This window comes from Lampetra planeri, chromosome 36 (genome assembly GCF_965212315.1).
Source record: "Lampetra planeri chromosome 36, kcLamPlan1.2.h2, whole genome shotgun sequence".
Lineage (NCBI taxonomy): Eukaryota > Metazoa > Chordata > Hyperoartia > Petromyzontiformes > Petromyzontidae > Lampetra > Lampetra planeri.
Genome location: NC_136142.1, coordinates 5,833,794 through 5,853,070, shown reverse-complemented (window position 1 = coordinate 5,853,070; position 19,277 = coordinate 5,833,794). Strand labels below are relative to the sequence as shown.

At 48.0% G+C, this 19,277-nt stretch overlaps 1 protein-coding gene across 1 annotated transcript; it reads right to left on the bottom strand.

Moving 5' to 3' along the window:
- Positions 1 to 1,783: 1,783 nt before the first annotated feature.
- LOC144730727 (AP-1 complex subunit sigma-1A-like) lies at positions 1,784 to 15,316 on the bottom strand. Its single transcript, XM_078611442.1, has 5 exons — positions 15,098 to 15,316; positions 8,841 to 9,019; positions 8,423 to 8,531; positions 6,750 to 6,887; positions 1,784 to 5,686 (listed from the first exon to the last, which is right to left on the bottom strand). Exons 1-5 carry the CDS (start codon positions 15,098 to 15,100, stop codon positions 5,639 to 5,641), a joined length of 477 nt encoding a protein of 158 aa, XP_078467568.1. The 5' UTR covers positions 15,101 to 15,316; the 3' UTR covers positions 1,784 to 5,638.
- Positions 15,317 to 19,277: the final 3,961 nt, after the last annotated feature.

Below are 19,277 nucleotides of genomic sequence, written 5' to 3'. Positions count from 1 at the left end.
ACGGGAAGTGGGTTAAAAAACGACCGAAAAATTTGCACGGTCGTAAGCAAGCAAGCAAGCGCGCAAGGATTTAAAAATAGAAATATTCGACATTTCAGACAACGGCTCATCTTCATAGCACATAGTAAGTGAGGTCAGAGAGAGTAAACAATAACAGTTCGAGACTGCCCGTTACACCATAGGGCCTGATTATTTTTTAATGTTTTATGATCAACAGTTTTTAAATAGTAAGTAGTTAGTTATCTAAAAGTAGCTGCTGCATTGAGTAACAGGCAAAATCTTCGATAACCACAAAAATGTTTCTAAAGATCTTCACCGACCTGTACTGACCTGTATGTGACCACAAAGACAAAGACCCCCCGTATAGCTTTAACAGACTGTTGGGCAAAGTGCTGTTAGCGAGCACCGATGAAGACCGGTACGGCACGCGAGGGGGTGGGTGGCCAGCACCATACCCAGGTGCCTTTGCCTCCCCAGTGGCGATGTTTACACACCGCACCAGGTACTCATTTGAGGCTGAGTCGATCGAGGGGAGGCCCAGGAGCGGATCAAATAATCGCCAACGGTGTTGGCTGTGAGCGGGAGTCGAACTCGGGTTGCCGGATTCGTGTCGCAGCGTGCTAACCGCTGCACCACCACTCCCCACTATGCCCGCCATGCAGTTTGGCCACTCAACCACCATGACAGAAACGCATTTTGTGGCTATTGAATGTAATCTTCAACTGGAGAAAGAGCTTCGAATATATTGCAGGTCTCTTCTTGCTGGTGATGACTAAAGCATGCTGACGTTTTGGGCAATGGACCTTCTTCATAGCACATAGGAAAGGCCAGAGAGAGAGATGATATATTGTAGCCATTCCATTGTTCTTGACTAATGTGTTGAGTTTCTTGTTGCTTGTGCACCACTGCCAATGCAGCAGCACCAAATAATGTCTCATTTAATTTATCGCTGTAATCACTTGGTTAACTGTTGACCCACTTTAATACGAATGTAATCACGTGCAGAGGTATCTTTTCTGCACGTATTTGTAACCTGTTATTGTTGTTGTTGCTATACTTGATCTGCCAGGACACGTGATAACGATGACACCTTAGGGGCCGTCCATAAATGACGTCACGCGATTTTGGGCGATTTTTGACCTCCCCCCGCCCTAGTCAGTGGTCACACGGCGTCACAAAAAGTCAGACCCCCCCCTCAAACATGACGTCACAAAGCTCTGCCCCCCCCCAAAAAAAACATGCTTCAAATCACTTTAAACTATTGTCATTGTAGTGCGTATTTAATGTGGCGTTGCACTCTGATGTTATAGGAGAAAACATTTATTAAAAAGTATATTTAATTAAGTAGAACGTGTTGTCTATATTTATTTAAAGTTGCGCATTTTGATGTGACGTCACATTTCTCACCCCCCCCCCCCCTCGTCACACATCGTCACAAATGTCTGACCCCCCCCCCCCAGGTGCGTGACGTCATTTATGGACGAGCATATTTCCCAGGGTTCGAGCAGAGCTGTGGTTAGCGGAAACTCAGAATTAGAAGTTTGCAAGTTTAGATCAGGTGGTCAACGAAACCCATCATCGCTCCGAGGAAGATAAAGCAATTACCGCTTTGTACGTATGTTTAACTTCTTTCGCACCGTACGTAGCCAACCGTGCTAATCGGAGGTGCGAGGGGAAGGACATGGGAGATATCAACAACAATTGTATAAGGCATATGGAATTTCGACCGCACTCCCACGTGTGTGATCCGACAAATTGTCACGATTCAATCTCGCGATCCGGATACAAGAATCAATGTATTTTATTGCGATGAACGGTTGCGTTTTGAGTGACTGCAGTGGGCAGGGGGGGGGGAGTCACACATAGAACCTGTTAAGATCCCATTGCAGGCGACAAAATATAGGCAGCGAAAAACGTCAATTGTCACACGCGATTTGACACGTGCATTGAGCTCGAGAAGCAATCGATAACTGCAATGCATCACCACGCCCCTATACGATGTATGTCCACCTGTGTATAACTTCTTTCACACCGTACGTAGCCAATCGTGCTAATCGAAGGTGCAACCGAAGGTGGTCGCCGATCCAAATCTCATTTATGCGGCGAGATTATTTGCTTTGGCTCCAGCAGGAAATTGAGAAAATTCCCAGAAACTTGGTAAGAACTGCAGCACACTCGCCAGCCTGCGGGGATGTTTAGTGTTGTCTTTTAAGTGCCTTGTCGCACTTTCATCTCAACTAAACTTAACCTTCACTGCTTCGACAACTATTGCCCAGGTCCCACGAGCATCACAACTCGAAGTTGAACTCAAGTTGCCGTTCCAGGCAGCACGTTTCCGTAGTTTTTTTTTATTATTAACTTTAAGTTGGTTGTGAATTCTGGCCAAAGCTCAAATCTTTGAGGCTAATTTCACTCCACTGAAATTAGCCTGAATTCCCTCCGTCAGAATTCCGGCAGAGTAGAAATAGGTAAATCGTTATAGATTTTTAGGTCAGATTGCCAATGCGTGTTGTACACCCCAGGGGCGTGCGGTCAGGGGAGGCAGAGCCTCACCCGTCATACTCCAATTAAAATAGCTGTTACGAAAAAAAGCGAATAAATATTAAGATTTTTACACTGATCTGTGTTATAAATGTCATTTCTGTACGATTCCAATCATTTTTATAGTCAAAATCGCCAAATTTTCGGAGCTCCGCTGCAAATACTGGAAGAGACGAGAGGTGAGGCAGCGACGAGCTCAGCCTCCCCTCTGATTGCGCAACCCCTCAGTAAGTGTATGGAGCGCGGGCAATAAGCGCGTGCCTGCTACTATCTCAGTATGTCACCAATGTAATGTTTGTAGACCCCTTCGTTTCATGTCCTCGCCTTCCATACTCCAGGTAACTTATTTCACGTATGTGGATAAATTTATTTAGGCTCGCTGGTCTCGTCATGAAACTGCAATGAAAAAGCACCAGGGGAGGCAGCTATCACATCTGCCTCACTGAGGGGGACGTGTCTAACGCGCCCCCCTCAGTGAGGCCACGCCCTCTGTGAGGCCACGCCCCCCTCAGTAAGACTACACCCCCTCTCAGTGTGTGAATCTGGCTCTGACACTAGCCAGTGCCTCCCCAGCCATTGACCTCACCGCACGTCACTGGTACACCCTCCTGCACTTGATGGAGCCAAATAAATAAAGTCGTGATGTGAACAATAAATTAAGAATAATAAAATTGGTTGTGAAAGCTTGTGCTAAATGTACCCTCTACTGGGATGAAATACATTACCAAATATGTTACGATAAAACATATTTGATTGGAGGTGGCTGGAACATTTCATTTTAGATTGAAATTTTACATTGAATTTAAGTTGTCAGCACCAGCCTTGGCATTTGACTGTAGCCGAGTCTTACTCCGAAGTGTTTCCGGAAATAGCTGTCCAACTCGGCGATTACTTGACACTCATTTTCTTTAGTCAACTCGAGCCTTCTTTCAACTTCAATTCTGACAGATATTAGGCCAACTCGGGCCAACTCCAGCACGCATTCTCCACTGGCACATCTGAGCTGAGCTCAGCACGGGGTCACTCGCGGTACGGGTGGTTTTCCACAGGCAATTTGCTGTGCTGAGCAAGAACCAATCCGTTATGCGCTGCCCGCACAAGACGTCCGAATCTGGCTTGGGGCAAAGCACGCCCAGGGGCAGGGCTAATGTCGCATTCGTCGCGTGTGACGTCGTCAGTATACTGTGAAGCAGAGGTCGCAAACGGGTTTTGATTCCTTACCCGTACCCGGCCGCACCAGGGTCGCAAACGGGTACCCGTACCCGTACCCGGCCGTACCCGTACCCTACCCGTACCCGGCCGGGTACGGGTAGGGTACGGGTATCGGGTACCTGATTGCGACCTCTGGGATGAAGCCATGTTGCAGGTGCGGGTGGGTTGATTCTAGGAACTTGAATTGTGAGAAGAGACAAGACGTTGGGAAATAAGTGACAAACAGTTACTCACCAGTGACTCACGGTCTACCCGTACCCGTACCCGGCCGCACCAGAGTCGCAAACGGGTACCCGTACCCGGCCGGGTACGGGTAGCCGGGTATCGGGTAGGGTACGGGTATCGGGTACCCGGTTGCGACCTCTGCTGTGAAGACATGGAATTACCCAGACACCGACATGGAAATTGACTCGCTCTTTCAGTGTTGAGACAGCAGCATGTCTCGGCTCCTGCAGTGGAAAAATTACCTAACGCCAACTCAGCTATGCTGGCCTGGCTCAGCAAAGCTCCGATGTGGCTCAACTGAAGCAGTGGAAAAGTGGAACGGTTGACCGTCGTCCTCTGGAAACTCGGTATATGAGCGGCAGGAGCAGACAAAACGCCTTGAGGGAATATACATTTTTTTTTTACCATTATCCACTCAAAACACATTCTTTTATTTAACATGTAGTAACTACTATTGGGACAGACAGCAGCTTCATTATTAATATATGATTAAAACAGAACTGTATGTTGATGCTTTATAAAACCAAATTGTACCATGTTATTTGGGCATGTAACAATTCACGTCGCACTCTTGACCCGTTGATTTGATGAATTGTCACAATTCAGGATCGCCATTTGATTCTCTCTCATTTTTAGCGTTTCTTTCTCTTCTGCCTCATTTGTATAGGCATGTCCACTGCATTTACCTTCACATTAGCATGTAATTTGAAATGATAACTTCCATTAATAGTGAATAATCTAATGTCACAAGCGCAACTCAATGCAAAGTACTACAAGCATCATCATCGATTCCAATCGATGTATCGTTACATGCATAGCATCACAACGCGCAAAGATGGGGCTAAAATAAAAATAACGGTTGTTACTTTCATCGCGTCTCTGTGACAATGTGAATCGTCGCGATCTCATAGCTTCTTCACCATTCCTCGTCAGACCTGGGGTCAATCACAATCACAACAGAATCGTGAGCCGAAATTACAATTATGAACACGGTGAACTCTCGATTGTCTGTGGGTGGATTGTCTGTTTTGCGGATTTACCGCCGGAAAAAAATATAGATTTATGCGCGCGGCGATATAAGTACGCGCTGCTGCTCACTCTTCGAGGACCAGTGACGCAGTGCCCACGTGACTGTAAGCACGTCGGCCAGTAAACCCATTACTTTGAGAAGCAATAAAAAGAGCAATAAAATAGAATGCACATTAAACATGTTCACCCCCATTCTACCGAGGTAAACAATAAGTACGTTTTATACCCTAATTTAAATATGTTATCCGTGCTTATGCTTTATCCGGGCCAGCCCTCCATCCTCCCTCCCGCACCCTCCCCCCCCCAAAAAACCTACCATTATCCTGGATAATTGAGAGTTGACCGTGCTGTTACAATTAATTTACAAAATAAACAATGACATTGTAATACAGTAGATGCCAGGTCTGCCACCTCACACAGGTTTCACGGTATTAAGGCTTCAAAGAAAACTCTCTCCGGTGAACACAAACGCGTTTGCGAGACGTGGGTTTTCACGGTGGTGCTCTGCGTGGGGCTCCGGGTGTAATTTACGTTGACGGGGGGGAGAGCCGGGGGGGGGTGGGGTGGGCCGGGGGGGGGGGTGCTCTTCCAGAGAGCGGGGGGGTCGTCTCGGCTCAACTCGGCCCTTCACTCACACCAGCCCCAGCTCCTCCAGCATGCTGCGAGGTTCCTCATTCTCCTATAGGCGCAATCACACGGTGGGGGGGGGGGGCAGGGGGTGGAGGGGGTAAGGGGGGTGGGTGGGGGGGGAACAATGAGCATTGCCATTGCCGGCCAACGCGGGTGCACAATTGCCATGTTTGTGACAAATTGTACGTACGTACGTTTGCATGTTGAACTTCTTTCGCGCCGTACGTAGCCAACCGTGTGCACGAGTCACAAATGATGACAAGTTATTTACCGCGTTTCGCATTCGCGTCTTTCCGGAAATAAGTACCGTTTCGCAGATTCAAGTTTATCGGAATATCGTGTGTGTGGTTTGTACTCGACCTCTTGTGTTTGTCTTTTGACGCGTGTGTGTGTGTGGGGAGGGTGTTGTTGTATTTAGCGCACCCTGTTACAAACCAGTGATCAGAGTTGGATTGCAACCCACCGCCAACATCAGTGGTAAAAATATCCATGATTAAAATGCGTGGGGTGACCTTAATCCAGCAGTGGTTTGACATGGGGCCGAAAGCTGCTGTAATGCCTAAACCGCTCCCAGGGCCTTCCCCCATGTCGACTCGGCCTCAAATGAGTACTTGGTGCGGTGTGTAAACATCAGCATCGGAAAGACAAAAGGTGGCTGGGTGTGGTGCTGGCTACCCACCCCCTTGGTGCGGGCGGGGGAATCTTTGTCTGTGTTTTAGTGCAGGGGTCCCCAACCCCCGAGCCACGGACCGGTACGGGTCCGTGGCCTGTCAGGAACCGGGCCGCACAGCAGCAGCAGCGCGAGGTGAGAGCGGCGAGTCCGCGCGTGGAACCCGCCCCCATTGTTTCATTATTCACCACTTCCGTCCGCGCCTCTTTCCCGCACCGCGCACTCGTCTCGGTCACAGTGTTGGTAAGCCCACAAGCTCTAACCCCTAGTAGCCAACATGAGTAAAAAAAACAAACGTCGCTGGAGAGCTTCTTTGAAAAGGGGGAAAGACCCAATGATGACCCCTTACCCCTCCCCCCCCGGTCCGTGAAAAAATTGTCTTCCACGAAACCGGTCCCTGGTGCCAAAAAGGTTGGGGGCCGCTGTTTTAGTGTGTCCGCACCTCCTGCAGTAGGTCGGCCTCCTCGATGGCTTTCAACGCCCTCTTCTTGGAGGTCTCCTGCACCTCCCCGCCCAGCAGGAACTCGTCCAGGATGAAATAGGCTTTCTCGAAATTGAAGATGATGTCCAGCTCGCACACCTGGCTCACACGGTCACCAAGCACGTCAGAGGACAATCCCACATGTCGACGCATCGTCCCCGGAGGTGGTCCCATGCTTCAGTAACAACATGGTGCTAAGACTAAAACGAAACGATTTTCTTTATTTTAGCAGGTAAGGCCCACTGAGCTGTAAGTTCGTTTTGAGACGTGACCTGGCCACAAGTGATAACTCAACGAAGAGGCTTGTCATGTGGACATGTATAGAAGCATCCAAATACTCTAAACGCATGTTGATTCTAAATGTGGAGGGGAAAACCGGAAGACCCGGAGAAAAATCCACGCGACCACAGGGAGGAACATGCAAACTCCAAAAATACGGCACGCGTCAGGATCGGGATGAAACCCATGACCTCCTGTATACAAGGTGTGGTAGTTAACATCTCGCCACCGTGGTGCCACGCACATGGATGTGTGCAGTCCTTGCGTAAATGTCCGAAAAAAATGTATATTATTCGATTAAACGTTGCATTGGATCCACCAGTAAAACACAATGTGTCCCTAAAGGCAACTTCCATTCTTTAAGAATTATTATTAGACAGCAGATTTGGCCAGCAGCAAGCAACTGTGACGTCACTACGGCAGGTGTGCCGGGCTAGGTGCACTTTGAGGGCAGATGATGTGTCGACGGCTCGCAGCTGGCAGGAGGTACCAGGAAAGACCCCATTTGTCACGGTTCCACCGACTGAGATAACTGGACAAATGCACCACCTGCGTTCTCCACCGTACAAATCTTTACTTACATTGGAGGAATCTTATGAGCTATGAAGCTACTTTTCACAGATGTCTGGTAAGGGTGAGTGAGCAAGTTAATAACATAAAACTACACACAAGTGCACACCCTTTATAGCAGCCTTCTTCATTGCCAAGGCCCGCAGGCCACTGGCAGTCCCTGGTGGCCTTTAGTGCGGCCCCCGACAATACACAACACGTGAACCCCCCCCCCCCCCCATTGTGCTGTCAAACCCAATGGTTTAAAAATTAACCCGTAAAAACAAAGTTTTTCACTCTAAATCCTTTATATGCGTGGCGGCTAGAGTCCTCTCGTCCTCTGGCTTGAGATGGCTGCCACCTATGGGTCAGATGATAGTCTGCCAGCATTAAGCAATTGGTAATTAAATATTTTAAAAAAATTCCCTAAACAGTGTAAAATTTTTGAAAAAAATGTTCACGAAAATTCATTTTCACCCACAACGAGTCTGTGTGGAAAATGTCAGCTCGATTGGATCACGGGAAGTGGGTTAAAAAACGACCGAAAGATTTGCACGGTCGTAAGCGCGCAAGCAAGCAAGCAAGCATGCAAGCACGCAAGCAAGCGAACTTAATATAAAAGATTAAAAAATGTGTGGCGGCCCTCACACACTGATGATGTCTTATCGGCGAAAGTGTACCCCCCCCCCCCCCTCTGCAAATCAGTGAAGAACACCGCTTTGTAGCATGCAGATGTTGCCGTATTCATCGCGTTTCAGAAAATCTATCCAGCAGTCGATGGCTCACGGCCGGGTGCAATGCCTCACGTTTCCGAAGTACTGGTCGAGCAGCTCCACGTAGCGGTGGATGAGCTCCAGCGACAGCAGTTCATTCTCGTGCGACTCGATCGCGCAGCAGAAATACAGACTCGCGTAGCTGTGCACACAGATACACGGACAAAGATCCCCCGTATAGCCTTTACCAGGCTGTTGGGGCAAGTGGGCTTCAGCGAGCGCCAATTAAGGCCGGCACGGCGCACGAGGGGGTGGCGTGGCCGAAACCCCGCCCGGCCGCCTTTGTCTCCCCGGCGCTGAAGTTTATAAACCGCGAGCGAGGCAAATACGTAAAGCCAAGTTGACCTCGAGGAGGCCCAGGTCCCATGGTGATATCGCTCACCACTGATGTTATCCGTGCCAATGTTGATGCGCCGTGGGGACGGGGGGTGGGGTGGGGGGGCCGCATCACCGTTTGTAAACGAGCTTGAGGTCACGCCAGTCGAGGAAGTTGGAGGAGCGGGGCTTGCGCGTGAGCACCCCCTGCACCACCTCGCGCACCACCTTGCGCCGCTCGCGCTCCGCCAGCGCCACGTACCACTTCTGCAGGCGCAACTTGCCCTGCCGGCTAAACAGCAGCATGAAGCGCAACTGCACACACACATGCACAAGACAAAGATCCCCCGTATAGCCTTGACAGACTGTTGGGGCAAGTGCTGTTAGCCAGTAGCACCTATGAAGGCCGGAACGGCACACGAGGGGGTACGTGGCGAACACCACGCCCGGCTGCCTTTGTCTCTCAAGTGGCGATGTTTACACACCGCACCAGGTACTCATTTGATGCCAAGTCGACATAGGGGAGGCCCAGGACCAGTCCAAAATATTTGCCTCTATTATTGGTCAGGAGTGAGAATCGAAATCAAGTCACCGGTTTCGTTGCGTAATGCGCTAACTATTGCGCCACTGCTCCCCACACAGATGTATAATAACAGAAAGTAATATAATTATTGATGGTAATACGAATCATAACACTTGCGTTTACGGAGAGCCCATAGCCTAACGAAAAATCTCAGAGCCCCTTGGTTTTAGCTTTGGGAGAGACGCCCCGAATGGCAGCTCGTCCCAAGGTAGCCACAAGGTGACCCGGCACCAGCCTGCCAGTGGGCATTCTATTCTTGCGTACACATAGCAGTACAGTACGTTCCAGAGCTAAGTGTCGGCCACGCCGAGAGGGCTTCAACGACAGTTTGTGGAGTGTTGCTGTTCCTCCTCCTCCGTCAATGGAGCGCAGGCTACAGCAGAGGTCGCAAACGGGTTTTGATTCCTTACCCGTACCCGTACCCGGCCGCACCAGGGTCGCAAATGGGTACCCGTACCCGGCCGGCTACGGATACCCGATCCCTACCCGTACCCGTACCCTACCAGAAATGAGTGACAAACGGTTACTCACCAGTGACTCACGGCCTACCCGTACCCGGCCGCATCAGGGTCGCAAACGGGTACCCGTACCTGGCCGGGTACGGGTAGCTGGGTATTGGGTAGGGTACGGGTATCGGGTACCCGGTTGCGACCTCTGGGCTTCACTGGGTTTCCTGTGTGGTCCACAGTTTGAGTTGCATGGCCCCAATCGCACTACTGTCTCTCGCGTCTCGATTGTCCATTCGTGAAGGAGATGTGGCGCAGCATTGGCCTGCCGACGTGCTGATGCGGTTGATGGACACACCCCGGTGTCTGCGAGGAGGAGGATTGTCAACGCCTGGAGGTGTGATATTTTAGTCTCTAATGAGGTGTTAATTCTGGACGTCCAAGTTGTTCCACTCTGTTTTGTCAGTGTACTTCCGGGCACAAGCCGGCGTGAGTAGGTTAAACGTTGAGTTTTATAAGGGCACCACGGGGTGACCAGCCCCTCCCCACCCAGCCCCACCCCTCCCACCCCCCACCCAGCCCCACGCCACCCTGCCCACCCAGCCAGGACGAATGTCAACGCCAGGAGGTGTGATATTTTAGTCTCTAATGAGGTGTTAATTCTGGACGTCCAAGTTGTTTCAGTCTGTTTTGTCAGTGTACTTCCGGATCTGGGTGAGATTCTATGATGGTGATGGCACGGTCACAAGTGGGGGATCAGGACTTGTGGGCCCTAGTTAGCCAGTAAGAGCCGATGATGAGAACTGCTTTGTGTAATCCCAATTTGAGAGATTTGCGGTGGAATTTTTCGAATTTGGCAAATTTGAACAAAAACCATGACCACCATCATCAGACTTTAGGTCTTACACTTGGTCTCTGACCTTAGGAGACCAAGTGGTCTCCAAGTCCTCGCCAGACCAGGCAAGATTAACGACCTCGCCTGGTATACAGGAGGTCGTGGGTTCTATCCCGACCCCGACGCCTGCTGTATATCTGGAGTTTGCGTGTCTCTCTCCCCGTGGTCGGGTAGATTTTTCTCCTGGTCATCCGGTTTTCCCTCCACATTTGGAAACATTCTATTAAAACAAAATTCACGTAATACGCCACGTCATTGGGCTATCATTTGTATCGCTTCTGGAAAAAATCCAAATAGCTGTGGGCCTTTCCTGGTAAAATAAAAAAAATATATTTTGGGTGCCACTCAGATGTCCGTCTGGGTAACTTGCCTTGCCCCACCCTGTGTATACGTGTCCCAACCACATCACAAACTCCTCTTCGATTGCTGGCCATGTTCTTTACGACCAACATCATCAGCGTCAGGCGATATGTAAAATGGGTCCTGGGCCACCCCCTTTCACCAACCTGCATTGACCCGTCTGGTGAAGTATGGTCAAACAACGTTCACGACGAACAGGCCATGGGTAAAACTGTATCCAGCAGTGGATTGATGAAGAACTTTACATTACCGTCAATGAATAATCATTGATATATTACGTGTGACGTTAACCCCATTAAACCAGTTCAGTCATTAAACATCGAAAGAAATTCATGTCATAAGCAAAAAGAGAATTGATAGCTTTCTCCTGCCAAACATGAAGACTGGATTGAATACGAGTGTGTTCGATTCAGAATATGCCACAAATGTTTCTCCGCTACCTAAATTGTTTCGAAAAAATGTGCCTTCCTTACCGTGTATTACAGCGGAAAGTTTAATCATCTTCAATCTAGCAAAGGTCAAGGCGAAGCCCTGCAATTCCCTGCTCACGCCACTGTCGGCAGTACGGCCCAATTAGACGGAGCTCTAGAGAACCCCTCTCGAAAGGAATTTTGGCCCAGACTTCTTGAAAGAAGTGGGCAGTAGTATGTTTTAAATCAAGATTGCAAACTCATTTCTTTATAACAGATTTTTGTGTTTAGTGTGTCGTATTTCCCCAGCACCTCTGATTATCATGGTCGGTTACGTACGGTGCGAAAAAGTTCAACATATATAAAGAGGCGAGGGGATCTAACATTAAAACACATTCCTGCGGAGGGAGCTGGTAGGAACGTTGGGTTGCTCGGTCAATGGCCAGGGTCAACGGCGGCGTGGTGTATTCCGCAAATATGCCTGACTGTGAGGGCGAGCATAAGCCGGCGTGAGTAGGTTAAACGTTGAGTTTTATAAGGGCACCACGGGGTGACCAGCCCCTCCCCACCCAGCCCCACCCCTCCCACCCCCCACCCAGCCCCACCCTCCGCACCCAGCCCCTCCTCACCCACCCCACCCAGCCCCTCCCAGCCCCTCCCCACCCTCCCCTCTCCACCCAGCCCCTCCCCACCCTCCCCTCTCCACCAGCCCCACCCCTCCCACGACGGACGGACACAATAATCCCCTGTGGGCTGGTGGAACCAGGAGGTTCCTACCAGTATAAAACCTGCCCCATTGTTTCAACTGCAGCAGCGGGACCTCTGGATTGTTTATCGAGAACAAAGGTTAATGTTTAATGCAGCTTGTTTACAACATTTTTTTTTACATCTACAAACAATTTACAAGGTGTACACGAGTGCCGCTCACAGCATGCGATTCATGAGCATGCTTTTAATTAAATGTTCAGGTTTATAAATAATTAAACTTCTCACGTGATAAAAAAAAGATTCAGGTGTCTCTGGAGGAATATCGCTCCGTATCGATCACCAGGCAGCCTCTTTGATCGCACGCGGCACACGCCGTATGGTTTGTGCAGTTTTCAGCAACATCATCATAACTCGAGACTCATGCACTGTGTCTCAGCGCTGCGTTATAACGAGATTCATTCACTGTGTTACAGCGCTGAGTTATAACGGCTCATTCACTGTGTCACAGCGCTGTGTTATAACGACTCATTCACTGTGTTACAGCGCTGAGTTATAACGAGACCCATTCACTGTGTTACAGCGCTGAGTTATGACGAGAATCATTCACTGAGTTACAGCGCTGCGTTATAACGAGAGACTCATTCACTGCGTTACAGCGCTGAATTATAACGAGACCCATTCACTGTGTCACAGCGCTGAGTTATAACGAGACCCATTCACTGTGTCACAGCGCTGAGTTATAACGAGACTCATTCACTGTGTCACAGCGCTATGTTATAACGAGACTCGTTCACTGTGTCAGCACTGAGTTATAACGAGAGACTCATTCACTGTGTTACGCTGAGTTATAACGAGAGACTCATTCACTGTGTTACAGCGCTGAGTTCTAACGAGACTCATTCACTGTGTCACAGCGCTGAGTTATAACGCGAGACTCATTCACTGTGTTACAGTGCTGAGTTATAACTAGACTCATTCACTGTTACAGCGCTGCGTTATAACGAGACTCATTCACCGTGTTATAGCGCTGAGTTATGACGAGAGATCCATTCACTGTGTTACAGCGCTGAGTTATAACGAGACTCATTCACTGCGTTACAGCACTGAGTTATAAGGCGAGACTCATTCACTGTGTTACAGCGCTGAGTTATAACGAGACTCATTCACTGTGTTACAGCGCTGAGTTATAAGGCGAGACTCATTCACTGTGTTACAGCGCTGAGTTATAACGCGAGACTCATTCACTGTGTCACAGCGCTGAGTTATAACGAGACTCATTCACTGCGTTACGGCACTGAGTTATAAGGCGAGACTCATTCACTGTGTCACAGCGCTGAGTTATAACACGAGACTCATTCACTGTGTCACAGCGCTGAGTTATAACGAGAGACTCATTCACTGTGTTACAGCGCTGAGTTATAACACGAGACTCATTCACTGTGTCACAGCGCTGAGTTATAACGAGAGACTCATTCACTGTGTCACAGCGCTGAGTTATAACGAGAGACTCATTCACTGTGTTACAGCGCTGAGTTATAACGAGACTCATTCACTGTGTCACAGCGCTGAGTTATAACGAGACTCATTCACTGTCACAGCGCTGAGTTATAACGCGAGACTCATTCACTGTGTCAGCGCTGAGTTATAACGACTCATTCACTGTGTTACAGCGCTGCGTTATAACGAGACTCATTCACTGTGTCACAGCGCTGCGTTATAACGAGAGACTCATTCACTGTGTTACAGCGCTGCGTTATAACGACTCATTCACTGTGTCACAGCGCTGCGTTATAACGAGAGACTAATTCACTGTATTACAGTGCCGAGTTATAACTCGTGACTCATTCACTGTATTACAGCGCTGAGTTATAACGACTCATTCACGGTGTTACAGCACAGAGTTATAACGCGAGACTCATTCACTGTTACAGCGCTGAGTTATAACGCGAGACTCATTCACTGTGTCACAGCGCTGAGTTATAACGACTCATTCACTGTGTCACAGCGCTGGGTTATAACGAGAGACTCATTCACTGTGTCACAGCGCTGAGTTATAACGACTCATTCACTGTGTCACAGCGCTGGGTTATAACGAGAGACTCATTCATTGTGTTACAGCGCTGTGTTATAACGCGAGACTCATTCACTGTGTTACAGCGCTGTGTTATAACGCGAGACTCATTCACTGTGTCACAGCGTTGCGTTATAACGAGAGACTCATTCACTGTGTCACAGCGCTGAGTTATAACGCGAGACTCATTCACTGTGTTACAGCGCTGAGTTATAACGAGATTCATTCACTGTGTTACAGCGCTGAGTTATAACGCGAGACTCATTCACTGTGTTACAGCGCTGAGTTATAACGAGATTCATTCACTGTGTTACAGCGCTGAGTTATAACGCGAGACTCATTCACTGTGTTACAGCGCTGAGTTATAACGACTCATTCACTGTGTCACAGCGCTGAGTTATAACGACTCATTCACTGTGTCACAGCGCTGAGTTATAACGCGAAACTCATTCACTGTTACAGCGCTGAGTTATAACGCGAGACCCATTCACTGTGTTACAGCGCTGCGTTATAACGCCGACACGTGCCGTGTTAAACACGTGCATTGTGCGTTATACCACTGGTACGCGTTACAAAAGTCGAAGATGATAATCATCAATCCACCGTTTGATGGTCTCCCCACGCGTACAGGTGTACAGCCCCGGTAAGTTATAACAACCGACAGCTCGTTCCACGTGTATCACGAACATCACCAGCAGCAGCAGCAGCCAGGATCGATCCACTGTTGGATGAAGGCCCTTTCTCACGTACGCACACGCGTTAGAGCGCGCTGGTGAGCCGAGTTCCAACGCGGAAGCGCGCCGCGTCAAGGCGGATTAGCGCGTGCCTCTTGGCCAGGTAAACGCAGGTGGAGTGGTAAGAACAACCTCGCTGGGGCTTCCACTCTCCCCCCTGCTTCTATCTCACTCTCACTCACTCACCATTGTCCCAGCTGCTCCTGCCTTTGATGCGGCTTGATGATGATGAGGCAGTAGCTGATGATGATGGTGGTAGTGATGATGTGGTTGCTGGTGGAGGGGGTGGGCTGGCCGTGCCCGGCTGCTGTCTGAGAGAGGTTTCCGGGGAGGGCTTTGACCTTTGCGGGGGGTGGCACCAGAGGTAGGGTCCGCCCAGCAGGGGCTCACCTTCACCTGGCAGCCACAAACCTCATCATCATCATCCTCCTCCTCCTCCTTCATCCATTCGCTCCCCTTCCTTATCCTTCTCCATCTCATCAAACCTCATTATGCTCATTAAAATCCTTATCACCATTCTCATCACCATCTACTTCAACAGATGTGTGTGTGGCTTCGTATGAATATCATGCCATAGATTTCCATCCAATCGCAATTATAATCGGTTAACGACTATACAGAAATTCAGGGTGTCAGTCTCAACATAAGAGGCTGGCAGTGGCCACCATGAATGAAAAACAGTTCCGTTTGGAACATGGAAAGTTACTCAACTCACTTAAATATGAATTCCATAAGCTGAGTTATTTTTCCTATTTAATGAAAACAAGGGTGTACATTGTTGCAGGCGCGTAACAATGCATCGATTCATGGATTACAACATATATCGTAACAATTGCATGTGTACGGGTCTCCGAAGTTCCTCCTCAATCAAATAAACAGCCCTGTCGTGTGATAGCTGTCAGGGGAATGCGCACCGGCTTGGTCTTTTTCTCGTAATTCCAGATCAACAACTTACACAATTTCACGTTCAGGTGGTCAAACCAGAAGACACGCGCGTCAGCAGTAGCGGAGTGCACCGCTGTGCGAAATATCATGCCATAGAATACCCCAGCCGCTCGGTAGGGGTGGGGAACCTTTTTTCTTCTAGATTTGAAGCTTTCGTGACTGCAAGGATTTTTACGTAGGTAAACATATTATTTTATTATTTTTACCTGCATGACTTTACCTAAAAAACCTAAGAGTATGAACCTTTTTTCTGCCAAGGGCCATTTGGATATTTCTATAACATCATTCGTGGGCCATACAAAATGATCAACTTAAAAATTAGACTGTTGTTCAAACATTCAATTAACTCACCCCTAATGCGATGGGCTGGAACTGCTTCTATTTGGCGAGGCGTGTGATGTTAGCTGGTATTGATGATGTTGATTTAAAGCTTTCGTGACTGGAGGGATTCATATTCTTGGTTCTTTCGGTAAAGTCACGTAGAAGGGAAATAATAAAATAATAAAAAATAAACCAATAAAATTCTCACGACGCTTCGACTGCAACACCTGATGACGATTGCTTGTGTTGCAGTCGATACGTCGTGAGAATTTTATATTTTTCTTATTTTATTATTTCCCTTCTACGTGACTTTTCCGAAAGAACCAAGAATATAGTATTGATGATGTTGCTACTCGCAACTGTTTTTCCAGGTGTGCTCCTAGATTTATTGAATTTCGAGTCCCGCCTGCGGTTGCCTTGGCAGGGCTACACCAAATGATTTCGTGGGCCGGACGTTCCTCGCCCCTGGTACTTTATAGGATTCTAATGGAAAACGAAAAACGGCTGGAGACGCCTCACAGAGAAGGGAGATGATTGGTCAGGACAAGGGGAACCGAGTGAACATTCTAGAAGAAAGACGGAGGAATGGGATGTGAAGAGGACGAGAGACTGCCGTTTTTGATGTGAACTTCCCACGAGAGTTAGAAAATCGTTTAAATAAAACGTGCCCTTACCTGAATGTCACTTGTGTGGACTCCCTGTCATATTCCCATTCAATGTGTGGCTGCGTCCACTTTGCCGTGGTGTCGGTTACACAACACCCTCCCGTGTGTTCTGTATCGGTTTAATCCTCGATATATCAAACAACGCCCTCAGCTGCTTGTGGATATAATTACAAGTGATTTAATGAAATGTAATCGACATCCAACCTGCAAGTCATTGTTTTAACAAAATGTACCGGTCCCGTACTTCTAGATTTGAAGTTTTCGTGACTGCAAGGATTCATACTCTTTGTTTTTTTCGGTAAAGTCGTGGAGGTAAAAATTTTATATAAATAAAATCACGACGTTTCGGGCGCAACACAAGCGTCCTTCTTCAGGTGGGGATAACTTATGGTGTGGTTTCGCTAAGTTGTCCCCACCTGAAGAAGGACGCTTGTGTTGCGCCCGAAACGTCGTGAGGTCAGGTCCATCATCAGCCATGTTCCATCCACTGTTGCATGTAGGCTTCACCAAACCGCTGACATCGCTCACAGCCCTTACAGGACATCCGAAACGCGCCGAGTGTCTCTCAAACGATAAACTATTTTACAGGTGTTTTTGTTAGATCGCGTAAAAATAAATGTGTCGTTAAACCCGCCACCACCCGACACAGCCAATTAGGATTGTGACGTAAACAGAACGTGCCAATTCGTCACTAGTGCAGCACACCGGTGTGTTGGAGAGCAAAGCCACAACATTTACAATCTGAGTACGACGTCGTTGGAGAGAAAATCCACAACATTTACACAACACTAGTGGCGAATTGGCGCGTTCTGTTTACGGGACAACCCTTACTAATTGGCTGTCGGATGTTGGCGGATTTAACGACACATTTTAAATTTATGCCATCTAACCCAAAAAAAAACCTGTATTATGGATGATATTGGTTGCGAAAGCCTATTACGTGTTAAACTACAAACTATATTATTTTTTATTTTAACAGGTAAGGCCCACTGAGTTATATAACTTTTTTTAAGAAGTGAGCTGGCCACAGACACCTATTCAGACTTGCCTTCCCATAAAATCGAATTTTTATATTTTTTTAAACTGTCTTCTTTACTTTTCACCTATTTTATGAATGTTTATTTACTACTTACATTTCTCGTGCTATTCGTTCAGTCGTTGTCAGCCGCTGAGGTCGTGACGGGTCTAAATTTTCATTCCTCTTGCTCTGTTGCTCCAACACCCCCCCAAGTCGCGTTCCCCCGTTCCGCCGTAATGTACAGCGTGGTCCAAATGTCTTGTGACCACCCCCCCGCCCCCATTTAATTCTCTAAAACTTAATGTAAGTTTGTTTGAAGTGAGATTTATTTAAAACATAAATGAATATGCAAAGGTCACAAAATGTCAGGTGTCAATTAAGCTTGGGAATTGACGACGAAATTTGAATTTATATCTTGACTTAAAGCTTTCGTGACTGCAGGAATACATATTCTATGAGAAGACGATTGCTTGTGTTGCGATCGAAACGTCGTGATATTATTTTTTTTTATCTACGTGGCTTTAGCGAAAGACCCATAGAATATATTTGAACTTACCGTATATGTTTTGTTTATCTTCCTAGACTGGTATGCAGGCGGTCGGGGGTTCGATCCCGACCCTGACGCCTGCTGTATATTTGGAGTTTGCATGTCTCGCTCTCCCGTGGTCGCGTGGATTTGTTGTCCAATTTATACCCTCCACATTTAGAAACATGCATTGCGATTATTTCGATTATTTTGCTGCTATAAATGTCCAAATGATACGGCTACTTTGTTGAGCTATCATTTGTGGCCAGGTTGTTTCTGAAAAATAAGTTCAAATCCCAGTGGGCTTAGCCTGGTAGGATGGGGATGGTTTAGTTTTATTTGTATGTGTTTGGGTGATTTGTTTACCTTTCTCGTACTTTGCACTGCTATCATGTTTATTACAGTTTGTTGTTGTAACGTTCTTAACCGCCCCCGACTGGACACCTGTAAAAAAATAGCTTTATAGTTCATCGGATTCCTCCAGTATAAATACATATTCTGATTCTGATAAATTGGGGGGGTCACACGACATCTAGACAACCACGTACACTGATGCCTACTTTATTGAGGCCGGTATTGGCACTCAAAATAACGATTCAGTGATTGGAGCCTCACTGCACACGAAGCTGAATTCGCTACCCAGACGTCTTCCGTCCTTTGGCTGCCACTCCGTGCTGAGTCTCGACCATCGCCTGTTGTCGCTTCTGGCCATGACGTGCCCTGCCCAAGCACCCTCCTCTGCTTTTCCTCAACACTCAATAACACATTCCTCCTGCGGAGGGAGCTGGTAGGAATGTTGGGTTGCTCGGTCAATGGCCAGGGTCAACGGCGGCGTGGTGTATTCCGCAAATATGCCCGACTGTGAGGGCGGGCACAAGCCGGCGTGAGTAG

Coding starts and splice junctions, on each gene's coding strand:
- LOC144730727 (XM_078611442.1), bottom strand. Junction 8,532..8,840: donor CTCAAGCTCGTTTACAAACG/GTGATGCGGCCC, acceptor CTGTGTGCACAG/CTACGCGAGTCTGTATTTCT. Junction 5,687..6,749: donor AGGCCGACCTACTGCAGGAG/GTGCGGACACAC, acceptor TTGCGCCTATAG/GAGAATGAGGAACCTCGCAG.